Genomic DNA, 24,205 nt, shown 5'->3' on the forward strand with positions numbered 1-24,205 from the left:
TCATGTGTGACCCTCTAATCTATATAAGGGCCACACATTACCCTAAGTCTCAGTACTAAATGTAATGTAAAGAAAAGAGACACCAATCTCTAATGACCTATCACCAGGGTCTTATGTAAGAAAAAAAAAAAGTGTCACGCGCTATAAAACGCAGGTTCTATGTGACTTCTGGGTGAGCAGATGTCCTCCAGCCTGTGACAGTGAGGATGAGGCACAACGTGATTCTGCAGAGAGGTTTCTAGCTGTCAGAGTGTTGCACTTGTGTTTTTAATGGGTCTAGGGGCCCCGGGCCCCATGGCAACACTTTATATGGTGAAAACAAATTTTGCATTTATAAATTTTTAGGAGAACCAAAGCAAGTGCTTTTCCTTTTCCCACCTTAGGGTCAGTGTCAGTCACATCTATTGGGGAGTGTACAACTGTCATGTTTATGTGCCCACTAATGCAAGAGTCTTCTCTAAATTAGCATTTCTCACCTCCTCGTATGCAATTGCATCAGACTATGGATGTTACTCATTTGAGATGTGTTTTCTCCCCAGATTTGCTGGATATTGCAGACAGGCGAAACAGTTTGGTGGCCACTGCTTCATAAGACTGAGCAGACCCATCCTGGAGCAGCTGCCCAGGAGAAATCTAGTAGAGGTACTATAGGTCGTGTTTGTGCACTAACCCTTTGCTAGAAGAATGTATGACTGAGATGACTTCATAGCGCACCTAACTGCAATTATTGCAGCAATATTTGTAACAGTGGGAAACTGGAATATTCCTGCACCCTGCATGTATCAGGGGGACGTGAGGACGAGACAGGAGTATAAATAAGCTTCATTCCCAGTTGTTGGGATGTAACATGGAAAATCTGTTCTTTCTTTCAAATATGCAGGGACTGATCTAGGCCTTTATTATATGAGGGATGGTTTAGCGACAATACCAATTTAGGGCAGTATTCAATATGAGGCGAAAACGGGTTGATGACGTCATTTTCACCTGTTTCAATTATCCCCATATTCAATTTCAAAGACTTTTCAAAGACTGTTTCTATATGTGCCTACCACTTTTTAAGGGGCCAAAAGTAATGGGACAAACTAAACAATCCTAAATCTAACTGTCACTTTTTAATACTTGTTGCAAAACCTTTGCAGGCAATTACAGCCTGAAGTCTGGAACGCATAGACATCACCATACGCTGGGTTTTATCACTGGTGATGCTCTGCCAGGCCTCTACTGCAAATGTCTTCAGTTCCTGCTTGTTCTTGGGGCATTTTCCCTTCAGTTTTGTCTTCATCAAGTGAAATGCATGCTCAATCTGATTCAGGACAGGGGATTGACTTGGCCATTGCATAACATTCCACTTTTTAGCCTTAAAAAACTCTTTGGTTGCTTTTGCAGTATGCTTCGGGTCATTGTCCATCTGCACTGTGAAGCGCCGTCCAATGAGTTCTGAAGCATTTGACGGAATATGAGCATATAATATTGCCCGAAACACTTCAGAATTCATTCTGCTGCTTTTGTCAGCAGTCACATCATCAATAAATACAAGGGGACCAGTTCCATTGGCAGCCATACATGCCCACGCCATGACACTACCACCACCATGCTTCACTGATGAGGTGGTATGTTTTGGATCATGAGCAGTTCCTTTCCTTCTCCATACTCTTCTCTTCCCATCACTCTGGTACAAGTTGATCTTTGTCTCTGATTCCAAATGCAAATGTCACACCTAGAATCATCTCCAGACCTTTTACCTGCTTAATTTATTATGAAATAACGAGGAAATAGCCCACACCTGTCCATGAAATAGCATTTGAGTTGATAGTCCCATTACTTTTGGCCCCTTAAAAAGTGGGAGGCACATATAGAAACCGTTGTAATTCCTACACCGTTCACCTGATTTGGATGCAATTACCCTCAAATTAAAACTGAAAGTCTGCAGGTAAAGCACATCATTGAAAATTCTGTCAATGTCCCAATATTTATGGACCTGACTATTTGATAAATTCTTCAACCACAATTTGATGACCTCTCAGCATGCCCAAGTGCCACTCACACCCCCTTACAATGTGGGCCAAAGTACTTAACATTGGGGCATAGTTGCCCACCTTTAATTACTCCTCCCCGGGAGATGTCCGGGGAGGAGAAGCAAGCGAGTTGTGACGGGGGAGGGGCCCGACTGTTCATGTCATTAAGCCCCATCCCCTTCGTGGGAAGTAGCCGTGATTGGCGCACATTTACATAGGGGAGGGGCTAAATGACAAATAATGAAGAATCGCGTCATTAAGCCCGCCCCCTACACAGGGAGCCACGATAGCCGTGGAAATTCTCCCCATTCTGCCCACTTCACTAGGAAGTGGGCAGAATGCGGGAGAAGTGCATACCCTTTTATGGGGGGTTACCCGAAAAATTGTGAGCCTCCCGCGAATAAACCGGGAGGGTAGGCATGTAAGCACTGGTGAAGTATTGTATGAAGATCATGGGATGAAGGTGGTACCTATTTTGGAGACATAAAATAAACTTTAGTTTTAACAAAGTCATTGTGTGTAATGTCTGTCATTCTTACTATAACCGGCGTTACTTTGTGTATTGCAGAGCCTTTTGCATGAAATGATTCATGCATATCTCTACGTGTCCCAAATACAGGACACCTCTGATCACGGAGAGGAATTTGTAAGAGAAATGCATCGAATAAACACCCTGAGTGGCGCGAATGTAACCGTAAGTATATAGGCCCTCATTCAGAGCCGCTCGCAATTAGCGCTCGCTCGTTCATAAAAAGGGGGTGGCTATTCAAATGAACCGTTCGCTCTTTGCGGTCTGTTGCCGCCTCCATGTCTGAACGAGCGAGCAAAACATACGCTCGTTTATTTGATAAAAACGCCCCCTGGCCGCTCGCATCATACGTCATGTCCGCTATTTATTAGATTAATCGAGTACATCGAACAGCGTATGAACTGCTCGCTATTCTTGTGGTTGGTTTTTTCAACCACAATATTGCGAGCAGTTCTGACTGTAAAATAACCCAGTGACGTGGTGAATGACGCTGCTGTATTAATTATGCACACCCATAAAACGCCCGCTTTGACCTGTAAGCACGCCTGCGTTCTGATCTCCACTCCCCCTTTTCAAGCACCTTCCCCTGTTACCACCCACATACGCCTCATTCTGTCACTCAAATTAGCAGGCACTCGCTATATAGCGAACAAACGATTTTCGGCCGCACTGACTGGTTCGCGCATGCGTACTAAAAACCGTACGCATGCGCAGATGTGCAAATATCGCTCGGAACGAGCGTACTGCCGCTTACGAGCGGCTCTGAATGAGGGCCATAGTCAGTCATCAAGGGGAGGTCAACATACCAGCCAGCAATACAGATACTGGCAGGATTACTGGTGACTACTGGGCTTATGTAGTTGCATACATAACGTTCCCATAGGCCTGGCACACACTGTACTATAAGGTTACATACCAGCCAGTAATATGTGGTGAGATATTGGCAGGATTCCTGGTAACTACTGAGCTTAGATAGTCACAAAACGTTCCCTTAGGCCTGGCACACTCACGTTACTATAAGGTTACATACCACACAGCATTTACCCCATTACTGTAGCCAGTTACATGGCCGTTCTGGTAGGTTTAGGGTTCCCGGGGGGGACTTAGGGTCAGGCACCCCACCTGGAGGTTAGGGATAGGCACCCCCCTGGGGGACTTAGGTTTAGGTACAGGGGGGGGGGGGTTAGGGGGTAGAATTAGATTAGTTTATACTTACCTTTGGGACGATCGGATTTTCCTCCTTTGTCGGGCAGCCGCAATACATATCACACCCCTTGGGAGGAATCACATCAGACACCTCCCATGCACATGATGACAGAGGAACTTCAGGGTGTTAAAATGGAAGTCCCTCTGCGCGCCAGCATTGCAAAGGACAGCTCTCATCAGGAGAGCCGTCCTTTGCAATATTCTTGGTCCTTACCGCGGTATGTACTCGAATATAGACTTCTCATACAATCACTAAAATGCTGTCACCATTTGTATATTTAATTGGAGATTGGTATCTATGCTTTATTTTATTTCTATTTGATTAGATCTACCACGAATTCTATGAAGAGGAGGAGGCGCTAAGAAAGCATTGGTGGCAGTGTATTCGGTGCCACTTTTATCTAAAGAGAATGAACAACCGGCCTCCCACTTCTAAAGCCAGATGGTGGTCAGTACATGAACAGGTGTGCGGTGGAGAAATCCACAAAGTGATGGAGCCCACTCGCCAAGGTAAGAAACATAATGACTCTTCTGAGGGTCAGGCCACTAACTTCCCAGGACCCAACTCTATGTACTCACCTAAGTGTGACTATAAGCTGCCATATCCTGATACATTGCCTATGGGTAGAAAATCCAAGGCGGCATACACCCATTTGTTACAGCCTAACGTCCCATTATAACTTTATACATAGAAAATCCTTGGTGTGTGCAACCTTAACAGTCAGACACCAGTGGCATGAATACATGATTATATGTAAATGATCCTGTACAATATAACCTTATATGTGATGAGCAGTAATATAAGTCTTGTGATGTACCCAATAACTGTCAGTAAATATAAGAGGAACACATCGCACAATACACTTGCTGTGTTTCTAATTGAAACTTGTATATTATAGGAACAAGAAGACCGAGGCCCACTGACAATACATCTGGCAAAGAGGCTCCTCGCACACCTGCAAAGAGGTCAAGAAAGGGAAAAGCCATATAACACCCTGGTGGCCGCCCGGATTGTCCCTTTTATACTGGTAAATGAACATCTTCCAGACAGCTTATAAATAAACATTGGTGATTCGCTATTCTTGCCGATAAATTAGCATTGGCCTCTCTATCGGCCTAATTTACAGACATTGGCGATGAGCTGCTGCAAATAAACATCATTTTGTATATCAGTATGTTTATATGCATTTTTGTTGCACTCTGCAGAGTAATTACTTCACGCTGTTTAGACCGCACTGCGGTTACTTGCAGTCTCCTGCTTATTTGTATAGTGTGTGAGGATAGATTAGATACACTTTCTTCTTCAGGGTCCATAGGGATCCACAAGGATACCATGGGGAAAATTTGGTTGTAGTGATCCAGGCACCAAACCGTTAAGCTTTCAGCTCCCAGGATGACTCAGGTCCTCCTCCACATATACCCCACCCCTGGCCACAGGCATTCAGTTTGTCGTTTGGTGCGGCAGTATTCAGATGCACCTTTTATAACAGGGGGACTGCTCAGTCAGTCAAGCTTTTATTTTATATGTTATTTTATTTTTGCTTCAGAGCGCCTGTGCTGCTGCTCTATCTACCCCTGCCAGCGCAGCACCACCAGTAACCAGACTGGTGATTTAGCGGAGCTTGGTTAGCGGAGATGCTGGAACCCGGGACTGCAGCCGGAAGCACGTGGACGCAGGTAAGGAGGTTCTCTGCTCGCCGGTAGGAGACCTGCCGGAGGTTACAGTGGTGGGGCGACCGCTGCGTCCGCTCCCACACTAGACCACCGGGGCATGTCAGTCTGGCTTCGGGGACAGTGTCGGCGGCCATGTTAGAAGGCCAGCGCACTCGGGGGGATTCATGCAGCATAGGGGAGGTAGGCTCTTCCCGACAGATCCAGGTGGGGTTTTCCCAGCATCTGGGTTGCTCCTCCTACCCTCCTCTGTATATGAAACACACAGTGACCACCATCATTGTTATGCTGAAGCAGCTGATCTCAGGAGGTTTTGGGTCTAGTCTCCCTGTATACCTCTCCACAGAGGCCAGGTTATACAGGGCTCTAAATCCTACCAAGCCTTATGTTTTGAGTAGTGGATTCAGGACCCATTGCAAGTATATTGTATATGCATTGTATGTGACTTTTGCTACAGTAGCTCTGCTTTGTTACTGCCTTTATTTTTTGTACTGTCAGGTATAACTATCACTATTATTTCTCCTCAACCCTTTTGATATCGGTGTGTGGAGAATATTTTTATTTTAGATTTTTTGTGTTCAATTGTTAGTGCTTGCAATCAGATTGGCACTTAATTATGTCTAAGAATAAGGGTAAACAAACTGAGGCCCCGTTGCTGGCTTCATGTAAAAGCTGTTTGGCAGGCTTGTCCCCTCAGGACTTTATAACACAAGCCATCCCGTATAAAGAACCACTCACTAGTCCAGTCTACCAGCCCCTGTACAGGAGCCACCCTGGGTGTCATCCTTGTATCAGGTTATGAGGCAGTTAGTGGACAGTTTGGCTTAGGGCACAAAAGCCTTCCTCTGCCCGCATCTGTTACAGAGTTTGGCACTCTTTAGGTCAATGGTGTTGCCACAGAAAATATGATCCTAAAGTTTTTTGGGTTTCTCTGGTATTTTTTCTCCAGGCTAGTTTAGACCTCGGTCACTGCCTGGCCACCTTGAGAGTACAGGTTTCTGCACTGTCAGTTGGGTTCCAGCGAAGGATCGCTTCTCTGCCTGATGTCAGAATTTTTTTTCAGGGTGTTCTCCGAGTGCAGCCACCTTTTGTCCCACTAGTAGCACTATGGGATTTGTCTTTGGTTTTCAAAGGACTACAGCAGGGGTTCCCAACCACGGTCCTCAAGGCACTCTAACAGTCCAGGTTTTGAGGATAGCCATACTGGAGCACAGGTGACTTAATTAGTACCTCGGTTACTTTGATTAAACCACCTTGCTCAAGCCTGGATATCACCAAAACCAGGACTGTTAGTGTGCCTTGAGGACAGAGTTTGGGAATCACTGGAATACAGGTTCCCCAATTTGAACCTCTGGGCTCAGTAGATTTTAAGCGGTTGACAGCGAAGACACTTTTTTTATCTCTTATGCACGCAGTGTCTTTGATTTGGCAGCGCTCTCTTGTCGCTCCCCCTTTTTGATTTTTCACCAGGATAGAGCTGTCATCCATACACACGTGGGTTACATTCCTAAAAGTAGTGTCCCGTTTTCATGTGAATGAAGATATTATAGTTCTAGCTTTCCAGTCTTCAGACCTTTCTGTAGGTGAAGCCTCCCTGGATGTGGTTTGTGCTCTGCGTATCTATGTGGATCGTACGAACTTGTTTAGAAAATCAGACGCTCTTTTTGTGTTATATGGTTTGTTAGGCTGGCCAGCTAACAAACTGTGGCTCATTGGTTGCATATGACTATCTCTTAAGCTTACACGCACGCTGATCTCCCCGTTCCAAACACAGCGACAGCACATTCTACCCAGACTGTGGGACCATCGTGAGCGTTTCGTCGTGGTGCCTCTGCTGAACAATTGTGCAAGGCAGCCACGTGGTCTTCTGTCCACACTTTTCTTAGATTTTTACGACTGACACTCTTGCCTCTCAGGATGCTTCCCTTGGGTGGCGGGTTCTCCTTTCTGCTCAGGAGTATCCCCCACCGTCAGGGGAACTGCTTTAGGACATCCCCATGGTATCCCTGTGGAGCCCTATGGACCCTGAAGACAAAAATAAGAGTTATGGTAGACTTACCTTTGTTAACTCTTTTTCTTCGAAGTCCAAAGGGTCCACAGGGCACCCACCCCAACGCACCTGGCTGCATCGGGTAATTTTTTTTTCGGTCACGGATTCCCATATCTTGTGTGCGCGTTTCTGGTGTACATTGTCCTTCCTTCTCCTCTTTCCTTCTCCTGCCTTGAGCTTGTTTACAAATCTGAATGCCTGTGGCTAGGGGTGGGGAATGTGTGGAGGAGGACCTGAGGAATCATGAGAGCTGAAAATAAGAGATCTGGTAAGAACTTACCTTTGTTATCTGTGTTTCTACGAAGTCCATAGGGTCCACAGGGTTGACCTTGGGGTATAGCTAGATCTGGATCCACGGCACTACACAGTTAAAGCTTTTGTTGCTCCCAGGATGCACTTGGGTTCTTCCTCCTCTATACCCCAATCCCGAGCCACAGGCACCTCAGTTGGTTAGCAGCCAAGGCCGGAGGAGGAGACGAAACAGAGAGAAGGAAGACTGAAACACACAAGAAACCATATTCACAGAAATGGGAGACTGAAAAACCGGTGACCAGCCACACAGCCCATATGAAGCCAGGTGCGTCAGGGCGGGTGCCCTGTGGACCCTATGGACTTCGTAGAAACAGAGATAACAAAGGTAAGTTCTTACTGTCTCTTGTTTTCTACTTCAGGGTCCATAGGGGGTCCACAGGGTTGACCTTGGGGATGTCCCAAAGCAGATCAACTAAGTTCGGGGACGCTCCTGTGCAGAAAGGAGAATCCGGCGCCCGAAGGATGCATCCTGAGAGGCAAAGGTGTCAAATGCATAGAACCTCAAAAAAGTCTGAATGGAAGACCAGGTGGCCGCCTTACATAGCTCCTGCGAATAAGCCTCACTAATAACAGAACAAAGCCAACGGGCTAAAGTTTGTTTGTTGGCAGGCCAACCCCTCCTGTGAAAACCAGAGGGGACAAACAAGGAATCAGACTTCCTAACGGAATCAGTCCGGTCCACATACATTCTGAGAGCACGGACTACATCCAAGGAAGCCTCACCAGCTGAATGATCAGGTGACTGAAAAGCTGGCACAACAATTTCCTGATTAATGTGGAACTTAGAAACCACTTTAGGCGAAAACTCAGGACGAGTGCAAAGCACCGCTCTGTCCTGGTGAAAAATTAGAAAAGGGGGGATGACAAGAAAGTGCCCAACGCTGACACCCTCCTGGCAGAAGCAGTTGCCAGAAGAAAAAACAGTCTTAAACGTCAGCCACTTGAGCTCCACCGACTCAAGAGGCTCAAAAGGAGGACCCTGCAGGGCTCGAAGAACCACCGCCAAGTCCCAAGGAGCCACAGGAGGCACAAAGGGAGGCTGGATTCGAACACCACCTTGGAAAAAGGTGTGAACATCTGGCAGTGTAGCGATCAGACGTTGAAACCACACAGACAGTGCAGACACATGAACCTTCAGAGAGGCATGACGTAAGCCTAGGTCCAAATCTGACTGAAGAAAAGCCAAAATCCTAGAAACCCGGAACACTTGAGGATCATAGTTTCTGGACTCACACCACTGAAAGTACGTGTGCCACAATCGGTGATAGATCCGTGCGGAAGCCAGCTTGCGTGCCCCAAGAATGGTACTGATAACAGAGCTTGAGAAGCCTTGAGACCTTAGGACGGCTGTCTCAAGAGCCACGCCATCAAAGACAGCCGACCCAGATCCAGGTAAAGGCAGGGCCCCTGAGACAACAGTTCCCAACGCTAAGAAAAAAGGTACGGAGCGTCGATTGAGAGGCTCCGTAGATCGGAGTACCAAGGACATCTGGGCCATGCAGGAGCCACCAGCAGAAGCGTGCTGCCATCCTGCTTGAATTTCCGCAGGATCCGAGGCAGCAGGGATATCGCAGGAAATAGATACGCCAGTTGAAACGTCCATTTCACCGACAGTGCGTCTACCAGACTTGCGCCTGAGTCTCTTGTCCTTGACCCGTACAAGGGCAACTTGTGATTGTGACGGGAGGCCATCAGGTCCAGCTCCGGTAGCCCCCATCTGTCCACGAGTAGTTGAAATACCTCTGGGTGAAGCGATCATTCCACGGGATGCACGTTGTGAGGAAGTCCGCCTCCCAATTGAGGACTCCGGGGATGAAGACTGCCGAGATTGCTGGAAGGTGGCAGTCCGCCCAAGCTAGGATGCGAGACACCTCCGGCACCGCAGCACGACTGCGAGTTCCTCCCTGGTGGTTGATGTATGCCACCGTGGTGGCGTTGTCGGATTGAACCTGTACTGACCTTCCTTGAAGAGCGGTGCCGGACGACTGCAGGGCCCTGTACGCGGCCCGCAGCTCCAGAATGTTGATGGGGAGAACCGCTTCTTCCACAATCCAACGGCCCTGAAGTGACAATGAGCCTGTCACTGCCCCCCAACCCCGGAGACTGGCATCTGTTGTGAGCAGAACCCAGTCCGGGATCCAAAAGGGGCACCCCTCGACGAGATGAGCTGTCTGAAGCCACCAAGCTAGAGACAGCCGAACCTCCGGGGACAACACCAGCATCTGAGACCGGATCCGGTGAGGTAACCCGTTCCATTCGGATAGAATCAGCCCCTGCAGGGGCCTGGAATGAAACTGGGCAAATTCCACCATGTCGAATGCAGACACCATGGACCCCAAAACTCTCATTGCAGAGTGAACCGACACTCGGCAACTGCTCAGGCAACTTTGTATCTGCAGCTGCAGGGAGAAGACATTTTCCGGAGTCAGGAAGATCCTTTGCTTAGTGGAATCGAGCAGGGCTCCCAAATGAACCATCCGCTGTGATGGAATCAGGGAGGACTTTTTCCAATTTATCAACCACCCGTGCGCTTGCAGACAAACGATCGTCAGGTGGAGATGTTGAAGCAGTACCTCCGGAGAGCTCGCCAGCAAAAGGAGGTAGTCTAGATATGGTAGCAGCCGTACATTCTGGCTCCGAGGGTGGGCGGCCATGATTGCCATCACTTTGGTGAAAACCCTTGGTGCCGTAGAAAGGCCAAAGGGTAGCACCCGAAATTGGTAGTGATGTTTCAGTATAGCAAACCTCAGATACCGCTGGTGTGAAGGTGCTATAGGAACATGGAGGTAGGCGTCCTGGATATCCAGGGAGACCATGTAATCCCCCGGTTCCATCGCCAGAATGATGCAACGTAACGTTTCCATCCTGAACTTGGGAACTCTGAGGAACTTGTTCAGAGACTTCAAATTGAGGATAGGGCGATGAGAACCATTTGGTTTCTGCACCAGAAACAGTAGAGTAGTACCCCGTCCCCCGCTGTGACTGAGGAACGGGAACAATGACCCCTGCTTTCAGCAAAGGACTCTATAGCTACCTGAATTTGCAAAGCTTTGGTTTTGTCCTGAGAAGGACTCGTGCAGAAAAACTGGTGGGGCGGCCTGTGCCGAAAAGACAGGGCGTACCCCTGGGAGACCACTTCTCGAACCCAGGCATCGGTGGTGATATTGTGCCAGCACTGGGCAAATTGAAGAAGTCAGCCTCCCACTCTGGGGTCCCCCAGAGGGAGGCCCGTCCCATCAGGCAGAAGGTTTATCTTCCTGCTTGGAAGAAGGGTGCCTAGCACTCCAGGTCTGCTTTTTTGGGCTTAGAGGCAGCCTTGGTCACCGACTGCATCGGGAAGGACTGACCTTTGGCCTTACCCTGAACCCGAAAAGGACCAAAAGGCAGAGCTCCTGACCTTAGCATGCATTGTAGTCGAAGGGAGGAAAGCTGACTTGGACAAAATAGTGGATACCCTGGCTAAATCCAAGTCTGGACCTCCAGGCCCTTCTTAGAATCTGCGTCTGCTCTCCATGACCTCAACCACAAGGACCGACGAGCAGACACTGCTGCCGCCAAAACTCTAGAGGTCAGCAGATTTGCATCTAAAGACGCTTCCCCAATATAGGACACCACATCTCTCATCTGTCCAATTAACGCTCTCTGGACATCCGGAGCATCATCTGGAAAGGTATCCTCCAAAGCGTTGGCCCAGCTCTCAATTGCTTTAGCCACCCAGGAGATGGCCATGGACGGACGGGCCACTGCCCCTGAGAGAGAGTAAATAGACTTTAAACAAGTCTCATGAACCAGACGGAGCCGGTGTCTCTTGCTGAATCCACTGCCGGTGGGGTTTCCCATTTCCTGCAATGAGCCTCAGGAAATGGATAATTGGATGCCAGCCGTTTTTGTGGCTGGAATCTCTTACTGGGCAACTGCCAGGCCTCCGCCATTTGATCAGTAAACTGATCAGAGAGGGTAAAAACAGTCGAAGACACCTTAGCCTTTTTAAAATTAGGATACTTCGGCCTAGGGGCTGGTGCAACATCCTCTATGTGAAGGATGGCCCGCACTGCCCTAACCAATGCCGGCACATTAATGGAGGACTTAGTCTCTACCTCTTGAGCTGTGGCGTCTGAGTCAGTGTCCTCATGTATCTTCCAGTCATCTGAAGACACGTCCGTGTCCGTTAAATGTGCAGCCAGCACTGGGCGCTTAGACGCCTTTGGAGGCATGTCACCCTGTAACATTGACTGAAAAGCCGAAAACGAGGCCGCCAAACTCTGGACAGAGCTGGAGAGTACATCCACCCAGGGTGGAGAATCCGTCTGAGGAAACCCTGAAAGGGCAATACAGACTGTTGTGACACTGGGGTAGACTGAACATACATAGGCAACCCCATATACTGCCCAACAGTCTGAGACCCGGGGGGAGACTGCAATAACTGCAGAATACCTGGGGAACGGGGAGTTGGTCGACTGGGGCAACGCCTTAGTAGGGACAGCAGTTGGGACCGCTACACGGTCCGCGATTGACACCAGCACCTGTGAAAACATCGCCCAAGGAGGGTCCTGCGACATTCGGGGTTGAGAGGGTGAAAGGGACCAGGAAATAGCTGGCACCGCCCGCACAGACCATCCTACGCTGAATCCTTCCTCTCCAAAATTATTATTATATATATATATATATAATCTATATATCACTCACCATAATAACTAATAATAATAAACATAATAAACAGTGGGGTTTATTATGTGGGTCTATGTGGTCACATACCATGTTGCACCCCAAAACTAGAACTAGGAATGGTGAGTGCCGTGGATTAGTGCTTTTTGTTTATTATGATTAATTTTTATAATTAATCATTTTTGTGATCACATTTTCTCATGCACCCCTTTTAACTAGTTATCTAACTTGTGTCAGCTGTTTTCCTAGGTGCTTTGCAACAGGTGTGCTTGGTAACGGTCTCACATTTAAAAGCAAAGTTGCTGTGAGCTTTAAACCTTGATAGCATACCCTGAGTTTAACACTAATGTGATGGCTATGTCCATGTTATAATTCTGAGCAATAGAGTAGGGACTTGCAGTAAAGTGGGGTCCCGTGACGATGGGCTGCAAGCTTAAATGCATTGACCAATTCATGAACCAAAACCCCACTGTTTATCATGTTTATTATTAGTTATTATGGTGAGTGCAGAGCCCCTGTGATTTCTATTTAAACAATGTGGTCACATACCATGTTGCACCCCAAAACTAGGAATGGTGAGTGCCGTGGAATAGTGATATATATATATATATATATAAGTCTGGCACTCTCCTTAAATATAATAGCTGCCCCGGTGCCACTCCAAACGGGAAAGATATGTGGAGATAATCGGGGGGGCACTCAGCGGGACTTGCACAACTTTGTAAAAAAATGAACCAGACGGAGCCGGTGTCTCTTGCCGACGTTTCAGCAAACAAATGCTTTTGTCAAGTCTTGATATCACGCCAGAAAAACGCCCTTCCCCCACACACCTGCCAGGCCATAGGAGAAGGAAAGGGATAGGTATAAGCTGACAGTAAGTAGAAATCAGCACAGACAGGCAGCACTAGCAAAAGTCACATACCATGCAGAAAATTAAATACTCACTGCACCTTTCACTACAATCAACCTGCCCAGATTCAGTGTCTGGGAGGGCTATAGTGCTGTGTATGCTGTCCTTTAGCAGGGGAAAGATACACAGGGGGACCGGTCCACGCACCGCCTGGGAGATCTGCGTTGCTGCTGCTTGGGATTTGCAGTCACTCAAGTGTACCCACGAGGTTTTGCAGTGGCCCAGTAAAACATGTAAAGTTCCTGAGACCACAATAACACCTGGGGTTAAGTTTACTAACAAATTGAGATAGGTCGAGATGACCATCTCGGGTGATTTATTGATTTTTTTTCCCCTGCTTGTAAATTTACTAAAGGCAAAGTCGGGTGAGTTAGAGAGATTTCTCTCATCTCACTCGTAAAACTCGGGTGAGATAGCAATCTCGAATCTTATCACCATTGGGCCAAATCAGAAGTACTTTTCACCTCAAACTTACCAATAAATCGGAATGCCAAGCTCAGGAGAGATAGGAAGAAACTGTCAAAATCACTTTTCCAACTCTCGCCCCCTGAGCTGCGAGACGGTCAGAAACATACACAAATCATTGTGATGTGTATGTTTCTTTCTGTAAATGGCTAAAATAGGGTTAATTTGATAAAAAAAAAAAAAAAAATTACTTGAGGTCCCCCCCCACAACAATAACCAGCCCCAGGCTTGCCAGCCTGTCCTGGTTCTTAACATTACAGGGAAAAAATGTGTAGGTATCCACTGTAATTTAAGAACCAGCACCAGGGACAGCTAAACCCATCTAAAGTACTGGTTAGGGCACCCAAACTATCGTTTGAATGCCCAAAACACAATTTTCCTGCATTTTTGCTCGCAATCTCAGGAGGCTGCGAGCAGAAATGTCATCGTGCCTGGTCGGAGCAACAATTGAATTGCTCCGTCGGACACCCATTACTGAGCGATGCTCAAAAAAAAACAATTAAAATTCTCCCCTAACTGTGCTACCCGTAAAAAATTTTTGAGGTTGGTACCCAAAGTGCTCAGATTTCCTACCTGCATTGTGCATCAGAAATTGCCTAATTGCCTTTCCCCATCCTCCTCTACCAATCCTCTTATATGTTTTGGTTTATTGGCAATAACTTTATTTAAAATTAGCTCATTTGTAAGGCTTATTCTGTTTATGTATTCCAAATCGTTTTTTGTGAGCTTTCTAAATAAAGAATTGAAAAAAAATTTAAATGCCTAATTATGCTCTGGAAGAGGGCAGCCCTGGCAGTGATGTGACAGGCAGCCTGCCTGCTGGCGCAGAGTGGCCCACAGAGCTATTATCATACTTGCCTACTCTCCCGGGACTGCCGGGAGCCTCCCGAAAATCGGGTGCTGGTCCCGGGACCCCACAAGAGTAGGCAAGCCAACTGGCGGCCGGCCCACACCGCAATAGTGGGTGGTACAGACGTGCTTCGCGCGTCATTATCGTAGTAATATCAGCATTATAAAGAGGGGTGGGGCCGCGATGACATAGGCACACACCCGCTCCGCCTACTGAAACCGCCCCCACCTGGCAGCCCCCTCCCGGACGGGCCTGCAAGGACACGAAAGCCTCTGCTGTTGCCGGACCCCTGGAGGAGGGAACCACTGAGAGGACCAGAGGAATCTGCAGCAGGATGTTTGGCCGCCAGGATCGCTGGGAGTGTTGCCCTGCTGACTGTACCCCAGCTGAAGACAGTCTTCTAGGGGGAAGAAACCGGACCCTGCGTTACCAACAGTACCGCCGGAAAGGTGACCACAATGTCACAAGGGAACCCCCGTCAGACTCTGGGAAGCCACCTTTAGATAAAGCCCCTGAAGCCCTGTTTCACCCAGCAAAGTCTGCCTGTAAGGATCGTCCGTGGAGCGAGCCACACAGATTCCCTACAGGTCTTTACCCATGTAGAGCACAGCCCGGTGCGGTGCTTTGTATCCCGGGCTGTGTCTGAATATCGAAGGAGGCTGAACAGCCACAGCCTGGGGTGAGAAAAACTGGTCCCCTTCTCCTGTACCCTGCATTAGTGTATTTTTTTCCCACAGATTCCCCCTCCTGCAGCTTCCCTCTTTTGCCCTGTTAGTGTGTCCTCTCCATCCAATGTGACTGACACTTGTTGCCAGGTGGGAGTCTGTTTATGTAGAGGGGAGATCACTTTAATAGTTCGTAACTGGATAGCAGGATCAAGTATTTGGTGATAGTTATTAGCCCATGTAGTCATTTAACCTAACTACTTCCAGGGGATGCGATCAATATTCCAACTGCGGGAATTTCGGTGGTCAGAACGCCAGTGCCGGAATCCCGGCACCTGTCAGATTCCCGGCGCGAGCATCCCGAAGGAAAGGAACGGGGTTAGGTGGTGGGTTAGCGTTTGGCACTAAGGGGGGGAGGGTTAGGTTAGGTTTAGGCACTGGGGAGGGATGGTTAGGTTAGAAAGAGGATAAGGATACTAACCAACAGGTGTCAGAATCCTAACCCTGTCTGGATCCCTAGCGCCAGCATCCTGTAACCATCCCCCTTCCAGATAGTGAGCAGTTGCTGAAATTATAGAGGAGTAGTCTCTAAGGGCTGTACCATTTATCTCCACATTACTTAAACTGTAATTTCTGCACTTGATAGTCTGGCACGTTCCGATTAAGGGCCTGATTCAGCAAGGATCACAACAGCGATTACGCACGCAATCGGTCGATTGTTGCGTTCTGCACATGCATCGCAATGTATGCAAACTAGCCTCTACGATCTGAACTGCGACAGACTACGCAGACCCATCGCAGAGTGACTGACAGGAAGTACTGTTTGTGGGAGGTGACGGAGGGGTGGTCGGCAAAACGCAGGCGTGCCAATGAGTTTCATGCCCTACGCAGCTGAAGTATTCATAGCGTGCAACGGTTAGCAATTCCTGAGTACGGTCAGAGCTTGTGCAAGTGTGCGTGAGGCTGCGATGGTACCGATTGTTTTGCAGTCTTGCTAAACATTACAGATGTGTGTAATGTAAGAGGGGTGTCCTTATGTAGTGCTAAATTTTAAGTAAGGCGTTAATGGATACTAGCTAGAGAAATGCTTTTATGTGTTTACGTGTGAGGCCGAATTCCGTTTGGTAAAATGTTAGGAATGCTAAATGTTGTCTCTAGAAAAGGTTTATTTTATTCTAAAAAAGTTCACATTTTTATGACATTTATGACATTGTGATACTCATTCTCATGTTGTGTGGGTAAAATGTGTTTCAGGCTAAAAGCGAATGGTTTGATTTAAAAGTAAATGCTAGCCTCTAATCTCAGGGCAATATTTGTGCTTCTGTTTAAACGTTAAAGTTTGGTTTACCTGTGATGCTTACACTTACCTGTGGTATTTAACGCTCTGCTCAAGAGTACTATTTTTATCCGGTATGATGGTTGTGCCTAGGAAGAGATTCCTTCCCAATATGGAAATGCTAGTGACCTGCATGTGCTACTTTATTGCTTGTGCTACATTAAACTGCATGCTAACCAAAGACTGGTAGTGACTTCAGCTGGTGCTTCAAACTGTAATCGCTCCTCACAGTGACAATTTTTCATTGCTTATATGGTTTACAATTCAGAAACTGCTTACCGTATAGCTTAAATTAATCTATCTGTATCCTGCCGAATGTTTTAGATACAATAAAATTGCAATGTACCTTGCAAATGTGTCGGTTATTGTGTCTACTGATAAATAGGAGAATACATTTCACCCAGCTTGCCTCTCTGATCTAGTCGAACCTGTAACATTAGGTTATTACATGTAATTTGGCCACTCAGTATTGTATGGTGGTCACCAGGATGCTTTCTGTATCTTACTGTGGACAGTAACTCTGCATAGGCATCTTTATAATGGGTGCAAGGTGTGCAGTGGACACAGGCCCCTGTACACACCCTGCACCCATAGTTAAAATTATACTGCCTGGACCTGCAGAGCAGCAAACACTCACTGGAAAATTACGGCGGCCATTTTCCCAGTGATCGGCACATGCGCAGAAAAGATGTCCCTGGGAAAGTAGGCGCAGGCTCCATTTTCCCGGAGACCCGCACATGCAGCCAGAATCTACAGCGCACAGTGCACTCATAGAAGAGGGGGCCCAAATGGAGGCTACACATAGGCCCCTGCCCCTGTAACTGCCTACATTTTGTGTTGTCCCTCTACATAAAGCCACTTTCAGAATTTTTCCTATGGCCACTTGAAGTTCCCAATCCGCCTCTGGATATGTGTTACAAGCTGTAACAAACAAATCTGACAAGAAAAATGAAGCTCAGGCCTGCCTGTCATGGATTTACATCATCATTGCTACAATAAAATGTTATTTTACTGTAAAGCAAGAGAGCATTATAATTACAGTTCATAAGGTCACTGATTTTTTTTCCAGCATAAATGTTTTATAGGAAGCACAACAAACAAAACAAAATAAATAGCCAGCTCACATCCTCACTCTCCTCTATACATGTACCAGGAAGTACTGATAAATGCTTTCACAAAAGATTTTCAGTGCTGTCACATTCCAGCGTCTTCCTACGAGGCAGTCAGCCAGACTATTACAGTATACACTTTACTGATCTATTGTCCAGCATACCCTGGTTGTTTGGAACACACAAAGAACAAGACTGATATACAGAATTACAGATCACACAATATAAAACTGTGTAACAACATTTTCCTTAGTTCAAGTAACTAAATAAAGTAATATTGCTTTCCTTTTTTTTTTTTTAAACGCATTGATATTTTTAATGAAAGCCCAGTGCAATTGGAACTAGCTTATCAAGGAGAACATGTGTCATATGATCATTAACATCCCTTTCTGGTGCAAATGGGTGTTTGGATAGTTCTATAGTCAAACACAATGAATGCCAATTTTTTTAATGACCTGGCCCAACTGGTTCTATTACAGTATAGCTGTGCAGTCAAATCGTATAAAGGCTTTTACTTCCTATTACTGTGGGATATATTGTGCTTTATGGTTAAAATTTGAAAAGGAATCAAATATTGACATAATTCCTTTGGTCTTGCATTAGAAACCACAACTTTTAAACCACCCATAATGCAACAGCCACAATAAGCAGAGCAGACGTACAACATATGGCAAAGTATTTAGGGGCTTATATTTTAGACTCTTCTTTTTATAATGATCCCAATATCAGATTGTGATCTCCACCAACAAGATAGATAGAGGTTGAAATGAAATTGTTTTTGTTCCAAACTCTGCTCTCTGTGTAATTTGTAACTTTTAGGTACTATCCCCAAAGTCACCTTCCGAGTCCCTATTAAGACTGCCACAATACAAGCAGCAATGTGGCCCAAACTGATTTGTGGTCTATTGTTGGTCCTATTACAGTGTCTGGCCTGAAGCCCACACAATGTTGTATGACTGGGAATGTTAGCAAAAGCATTTAGAAGATGATTGTGATGGGAGAGGTGACAGGATCAGCCTGTGATTTCACCAGTGCACCCCATGGGCCATACACTACAGATTTTTTCAGACATACAATCTGATTAACTGCATGACTGGGTAATTAAACAAATTGGTATTTCCGCTAACCTATTTATTGTCATGATTTATAGTACACTGAATTAAATTGGTAGAACGACAGTATGACAGATTGAACATGTCAAACATGCCAGTTCTCTCCAGAGAGTCTGAAGTCTGGAAAAACAAACGATTTCCAAGGAGTAGATAAAATGCCACCAGAACACAACAGGACTGACCAGGGAAAACCAAGGCACAAGGCAGCCCTTTTCTAGCCATGAATTCCTGTGACAAAAAAAACAGTGTTTTTGGATACTTGCTGAATAATTTCTCTCCTTTGTTCTGGATAATACTAATGGAGAACCTACTGGCATGGCCATGGTTACAGATTTCCTGAGAGTATAATTATACTGCTGTCCCGTATTCTGGGAAAATATACTTCAAATGTGAGTTTATATCTACTCATTTCTCTATAGATCTGTATTTAAATCAACAGGAGCAGAAGCTGCCTGCACATGAGAAAAACCAAACCTTTATGGGCATATTCAATTGTCCGTGTTAATTAGAAAAATCCAGCTGGGGTTTTCCCTCAGCCACAAGGTTTTTCCTATTCAAATTGCCTGGGAGAAAAATCAGGCGCCGTAATTTATATATAAATGAATGCAGATTTTTTTTCTTCCCCGCAACTGAAGACCATGTCCAATATTTTCTAAAATCATTTCCATTAAGGAGAAATTTAGGACTTGTTTCAAAACCCCTTGGACAACCCTCCCCCCCTTTCCCCCAGGAATTACTAATTAAGCAATTGGAAGTTTCCAATTAGCTTAATTAGTACAAAAATTAGGAGGTCATGGCTTGATAAAAAAAAAAAAAAAAAACACACACCTCAAATTACCAATTCATACATTTTTGCACCCCAAATTTAATAAAAGCATTTATTTAAAATAATAATTGATATTTATCATTTTTATGGTTTTAAAAAAGTGCCTAAAATTACCCCAAAATAATTTTTATTTTGCATTTTTCATTTCAGTCATTTGTAATGATTTTTTTTTCCTTAATTTCCCACAGGTTGCAGACGGAAAAAAAAAAAAAATGTAAACCATTTTTTTCAATTGAATACCATCGCTATCTGGAGCATGCACAGCCGTGGTAATTCAAAAATGGTATTGCGGTCAATTAAATATACTCCTGAATATATACAGCAACAAACTTTGAACAAATCTTTTCTCAGACAGTGGACTACCATTGTGTAATATAGCAAAAGATAAGTAATGTCTCTTTAATACGGTTTACATCTGACTGTGACTAAAGGTGGGTACATACTATACAATATATTGGCCAATTTTACAGTCTGCAATGGATCGCAACGACAATTGTATAGGGTGTACACTCATTGTTTGATGTGTTGTGTGGTCGCATCTTCCATTTGCCAGTGAATGTCTAAAACCACTCTAATGTTTACTTTGGACACATGTAAACCAATAAGTAAAAAAGTGAGGCAAGGGATGCTTGTAAAGATTACACTGAAGGTTTCTGCAGCGCTAGGTTACATACACATTGACATCAGTGCTGTTGCTCCACCAGATGCATATGCAGGGGCGCTGAGGGGAGGCGTCAGAGCTTGATTGAGGTGTCCAGCACCCCCCACCCTTACCCATCAGCAGCTGGCAGTGTCACTCCTCAGCCCAGCACACGCTGCTGTGTTCTGGGTTGCAATAGGACCAGGAAGGCTGATGACGCAGCAGTCTAGCACTGCGGGGGAAATCGATCACACCAATTCTCTCTACGGCCCTGTACATATGGCTGCATTCAAACAGATCCTGCAGTGTCACTACAAACTGACACTATAATGACAAACACTGACTTGCACCATCAATGTTTCTTCTCCTACTTTAGTTTTCAAATTTGAATTGTTGTTTAAAAAAAAAAAAAATTAATTTATTAGGAATACTATATAAAGAAAAATGTAAAGACAATAATATAATCCAAGTATCAAATGAATCCCAACTGCCTCGCAGACTGATAAGATGTCCAGTTTAAATAAATGAAAATATATAAATATATTGAGAACCATTCGCACCTGTCCTCTCAATTCACCACCACACAGCCGAACGAAGGACTGTTTATTGTCAACATCAAGCGCCCCCCCCCCCCCCCCCCAAGAAAAAAAAAAAAAAACAACGATATAAAGAGTCACTATAACAGGAAGGGCAGATTTTTAATTATGGGTCTATTCATCAAAACTAAAAAATATGACACGTTAAGTTTCGAACTTGCAAGTCCTTCCTTTCTAATGGAGGCAAGTATAATTTTTGCGGAGACAGCTTTTCAGAACAGAGATACTTTTCTCTGGCTGTATCGATTTAACACTGCTGTATTCCGTGATGTGCATGCGTATGCGTAACCTCTGTTAGAGATATCTACATATATACCGTGTTTCCCCGATAATAAGACACTTATTTTTTTTTGGTTCCAAAAAACACCATAGGGCTTATTTTCGGGGTAGGTCTTATTTTAACCAACATTGACAGCAGTGCCCCTTATGCAGGCCCCCCTGTAGCAGTGCCCCTTATGCAGGCCCCCCCCGTAGCAGTGCCCCTTATGCAGGCCCCCCCTGTAGCAGTGCCCCTTATGCAGGCCCCCCCTGTAGCAGTGCCCCTTATGCAGGCCCCCCCTGTAGCAGTGCCCCTTATGCAGGCCCCCCCTGTAGCAGTGCCCCTTATGCAGGCTCCCTTGTGTAGCAGTGCCCCTTATGCAGGCCCCCCCCCTGTAGCAGTACCCCTTATGCAACCTCCCTTGTGTAGCAGTGCCCCTTATGCAGGCCCCCCCTGTAGCAGTGTCCTTTATGCAGGCCCCCTTATTGCAGTGCCCCTTATGCAGGCCCCCCCTGTAGCAGTGCCCCTTATGCAGCCTCCCTTGTGTAGCAGTGCCCCTTATGCAGCCCCCCCCCCTGTAGCAGTACCCCTTATGCATCCTCCCTTGTGTAGCAGTGCCCCTTATGCAAGCCCCCCCCTGTAGCAGTGTCCTTTATGCGGGCCCCCTTATTGCAGTGCAAGTACGGTACTTACCCGAGTCGCCGCCGTCCGGGATGTCCCTCTCACTTGCACGCTGACTGGATCTAATATGATCCAGCAGGCGCGACCGCACAGGATCCTCAGCGCGCGGGTGACGTCATGACGTCACCCGTGCACTGCATGACTGGGAATGCTGGTCTCTGCAGCGTTCCCAGCTCAAAAAGAGAATAAGGTAGGTCTTATTTTCGGGGTAGGGCTTATTTTAGACCGGGCTACAAAAGTAAGGGTAGGGCTTATTTTCAGGGTAGGCCTTATTATCGGGGAAACACGGTATGTATATATTATATAAATATGTATAGTAAAATGAAATTAAGTAGACAGAGAAAAAATTATTTATTTCAATACTAACGCTTATTTTAAAAATGAACAGCAGACATGATATAAAAAAAAGTTAATTAATTACTAACTGTTGAAGAAGCACTTACAAGTGCCACCAGGAAACGGAGAGTGAGGAAACATTCCCTTCAGCAGCAGCATGATGCGGCAGGGAGAACATTCAATGCAGCGGGAGGAAGGAGTGATGGGGGGGAGGAGCTCTAATAGCCGCTGCAAGCAGCCATGGATATCCCGCTGCTAGACCGGCTTTCTTGATTTTAAGAACTTGATGAATAGCCTAATTTCTATATCCCCATAGTGGAAATTACCGTGGCAGGACTGTATCCAGGAGATATCAGTAATATCTCCTGCGTTACTGGGCTGATGAATGAGGCTGTAACTTTACATAAATAGGTAAATAACTGGAGAAACATTATTTATAGTATGAGGAATAGGCCTCGTAATGAATAGAGCCTTAAGGATCGAAAGTGCCAGTAACATTTGTGTTCAACATCTCAAAAATCACTAATGATTGAGAAAAACATTTAACTTAAAGAATAAAAAAGTGCTCTCACTGGTCGTCTGAACCATGGTTTACAAATGTGACAAACAAGAGAGCTTCCCGATTTCAGTTTGCAGTTATAACTTACCCATACAAGTGCCATGTTGCTTTAAAGAGAACCTACGAAAAAGCGAAGGATAACAATCAGATTATATGGTCACAAAAATGCACATTGCATATATAATAGGATCATTTATTTAGCAGTGGTATTATTCTAAATTAAATATAGCTACTTTCAAAAAGGTACTCTGCCTTCGATATTGCACTGGTATCTGTTGAACAAATAAATAGCTTCCAGCAGCTTTGGGCCTCAGACCCACTAGTGCTAATATAAATGCCCTTATCAACAGTCTTAACTATACTTGTCTACTCAAGAATTTCAGGGAGTTTTCCTGGAGGAACAGGCCACGCTCTTGGATTCTACCTACTTCACTAGTGAAGCAGACATGGCAGTCAAAAAAGTAGACAGGGGGGAGTTTGCTTACCTTAAAGCCCTAATTTCTGTCGCTCAGATTCGAGATGGAGCGGTGCTTAATGACCCCATTACGCCAAGACCACAATGATGTCATTAAGCTCAGTCCCTCCTGGCAAAACTGCAATAATGTTTCCAAGTCAGGAAATAGAGAAGAGAGCAGTACAAATATTCTCTCACTCCCACATCCTGGCACACACAGGCTCACACATCAATCATCACAGTTTCCGTCCCACCTCTATGGGGTTCAAGAGAAAACTTGCAGTGCTGGCACAGCGTCCTTTGTGCAGAAGTGAACACCCCCCAGTGTCTGGACACACTGATCTATTACGGTAATTTAGTGGGTACTAGTAAAACATCCATCTTTTCCTAATTCTGGTTCTTTTACGGCTATATTTTAAAATTGCTGCCTAAAGATGAGGCGGTATCTCACAATATCAAACAGTAAGAGAACCCTGTTAAAATGGGCAAAAATGAAATGATTTGCATTTGCTCATAAAGAGGTCACCCTTTATTTAGGCACATTGCAGGCCCCAGACACCGCTAAAGACCCTTCTGTACCTATAATGTGAAAATTTAAATAAGGACTTATTTTGTTAAATGGTAAATACAGACCCAAAAGGGTCTACTTTGCTAATATAACACATTTCTTATTGTACTTAAACTCTATCAACTTGTAAAGAGTTTCATAGTCTCAAGGGGAAATTCTATCCAGAGCCATTTTTTTTTTTTTGAAGACGTCTGATGGAGCAATTCAATTGTTGTTCCATTCGGGCGCGATAGCTGGCAGCATTTCTGCTCAGGAGGGCGCTAGCAAAAATGTGCGATAAACCTGTGGTTAGGGACTTTAGACGGGTCGGCTAAACCTGGCCTAATAGGGCATGAAAACAACGATAATTAATGGGCACCCAGAACAATTGAATTGCAACACTGGGCGTCCA

General features: G+C 45.6%; 2 protein-coding genes across 3 annotated transcripts in view; one reads left to right on the forward strand and one right to left on the reverse strand.

The window, feature by feature from the left end:
- Positions 1-24,205, reverse strand: part of ANXA3 (annexin A3) — a 71,856-nt gene that overhangs the window by 43,891 nt on the left and 3,760 nt on the right. The window contains exon 2 of the mRNA XM_088481445.1: positions 22,881-22,912. Coding sequence (XP_088337571.1) covers positions 22,881-22,895 — 15 coding nt within the window. The 5' untranslated portion in view covers positions 22,896-22,912. The remainder of the gene's footprint in view (positions 1-22,880; positions 22,913-24,205) is intronic.
- Positions 523-19,991, forward strand: LOC148513725 (DNA-dependent metalloprotease SPRTN-like). 2 transcript variants are annotated; one of them, XM_088481447.1, is made up of 5 exons: positions 523-642; positions 2,584-2,709; positions 4,077-4,260; positions 4,650-4,778; positions 19,910-19,991. In XM_088481447.1, the coding sequence occupies exons 1-4, from the start codon at positions 523-525 to the stop codon at positions 4,739-4,741; spliced, it is 522 nt and encodes a 173-aa protein (XP_088337573.1). In that variant the 3' UTR covers positions 4,742-4,778; positions 19,910-19,991. The 2 variants fall into 2 exon arrangements, with proteins under 2 accessions (XP_088337573.1, XP_088337572.1); XM_088481446.1 differs by lacking the exon at positions 19,910-19,991 and having other exon boundaries at positions 4,650-4,900.

The sequence above is a fragment of the Taudactylus pleione genome, unplaced genomic scaffold, assembly GCF_031769625.1.
Source record: "Taudactylus pleione unplaced genomic scaffold, aTauple2 ptg000273l, whole genome shotgun sequence".
NCBI lineage: Eukaryota > Metazoa > Chordata > Amphibia > Anura > Myobatrachidae > Taudactylus > Taudactylus pleione.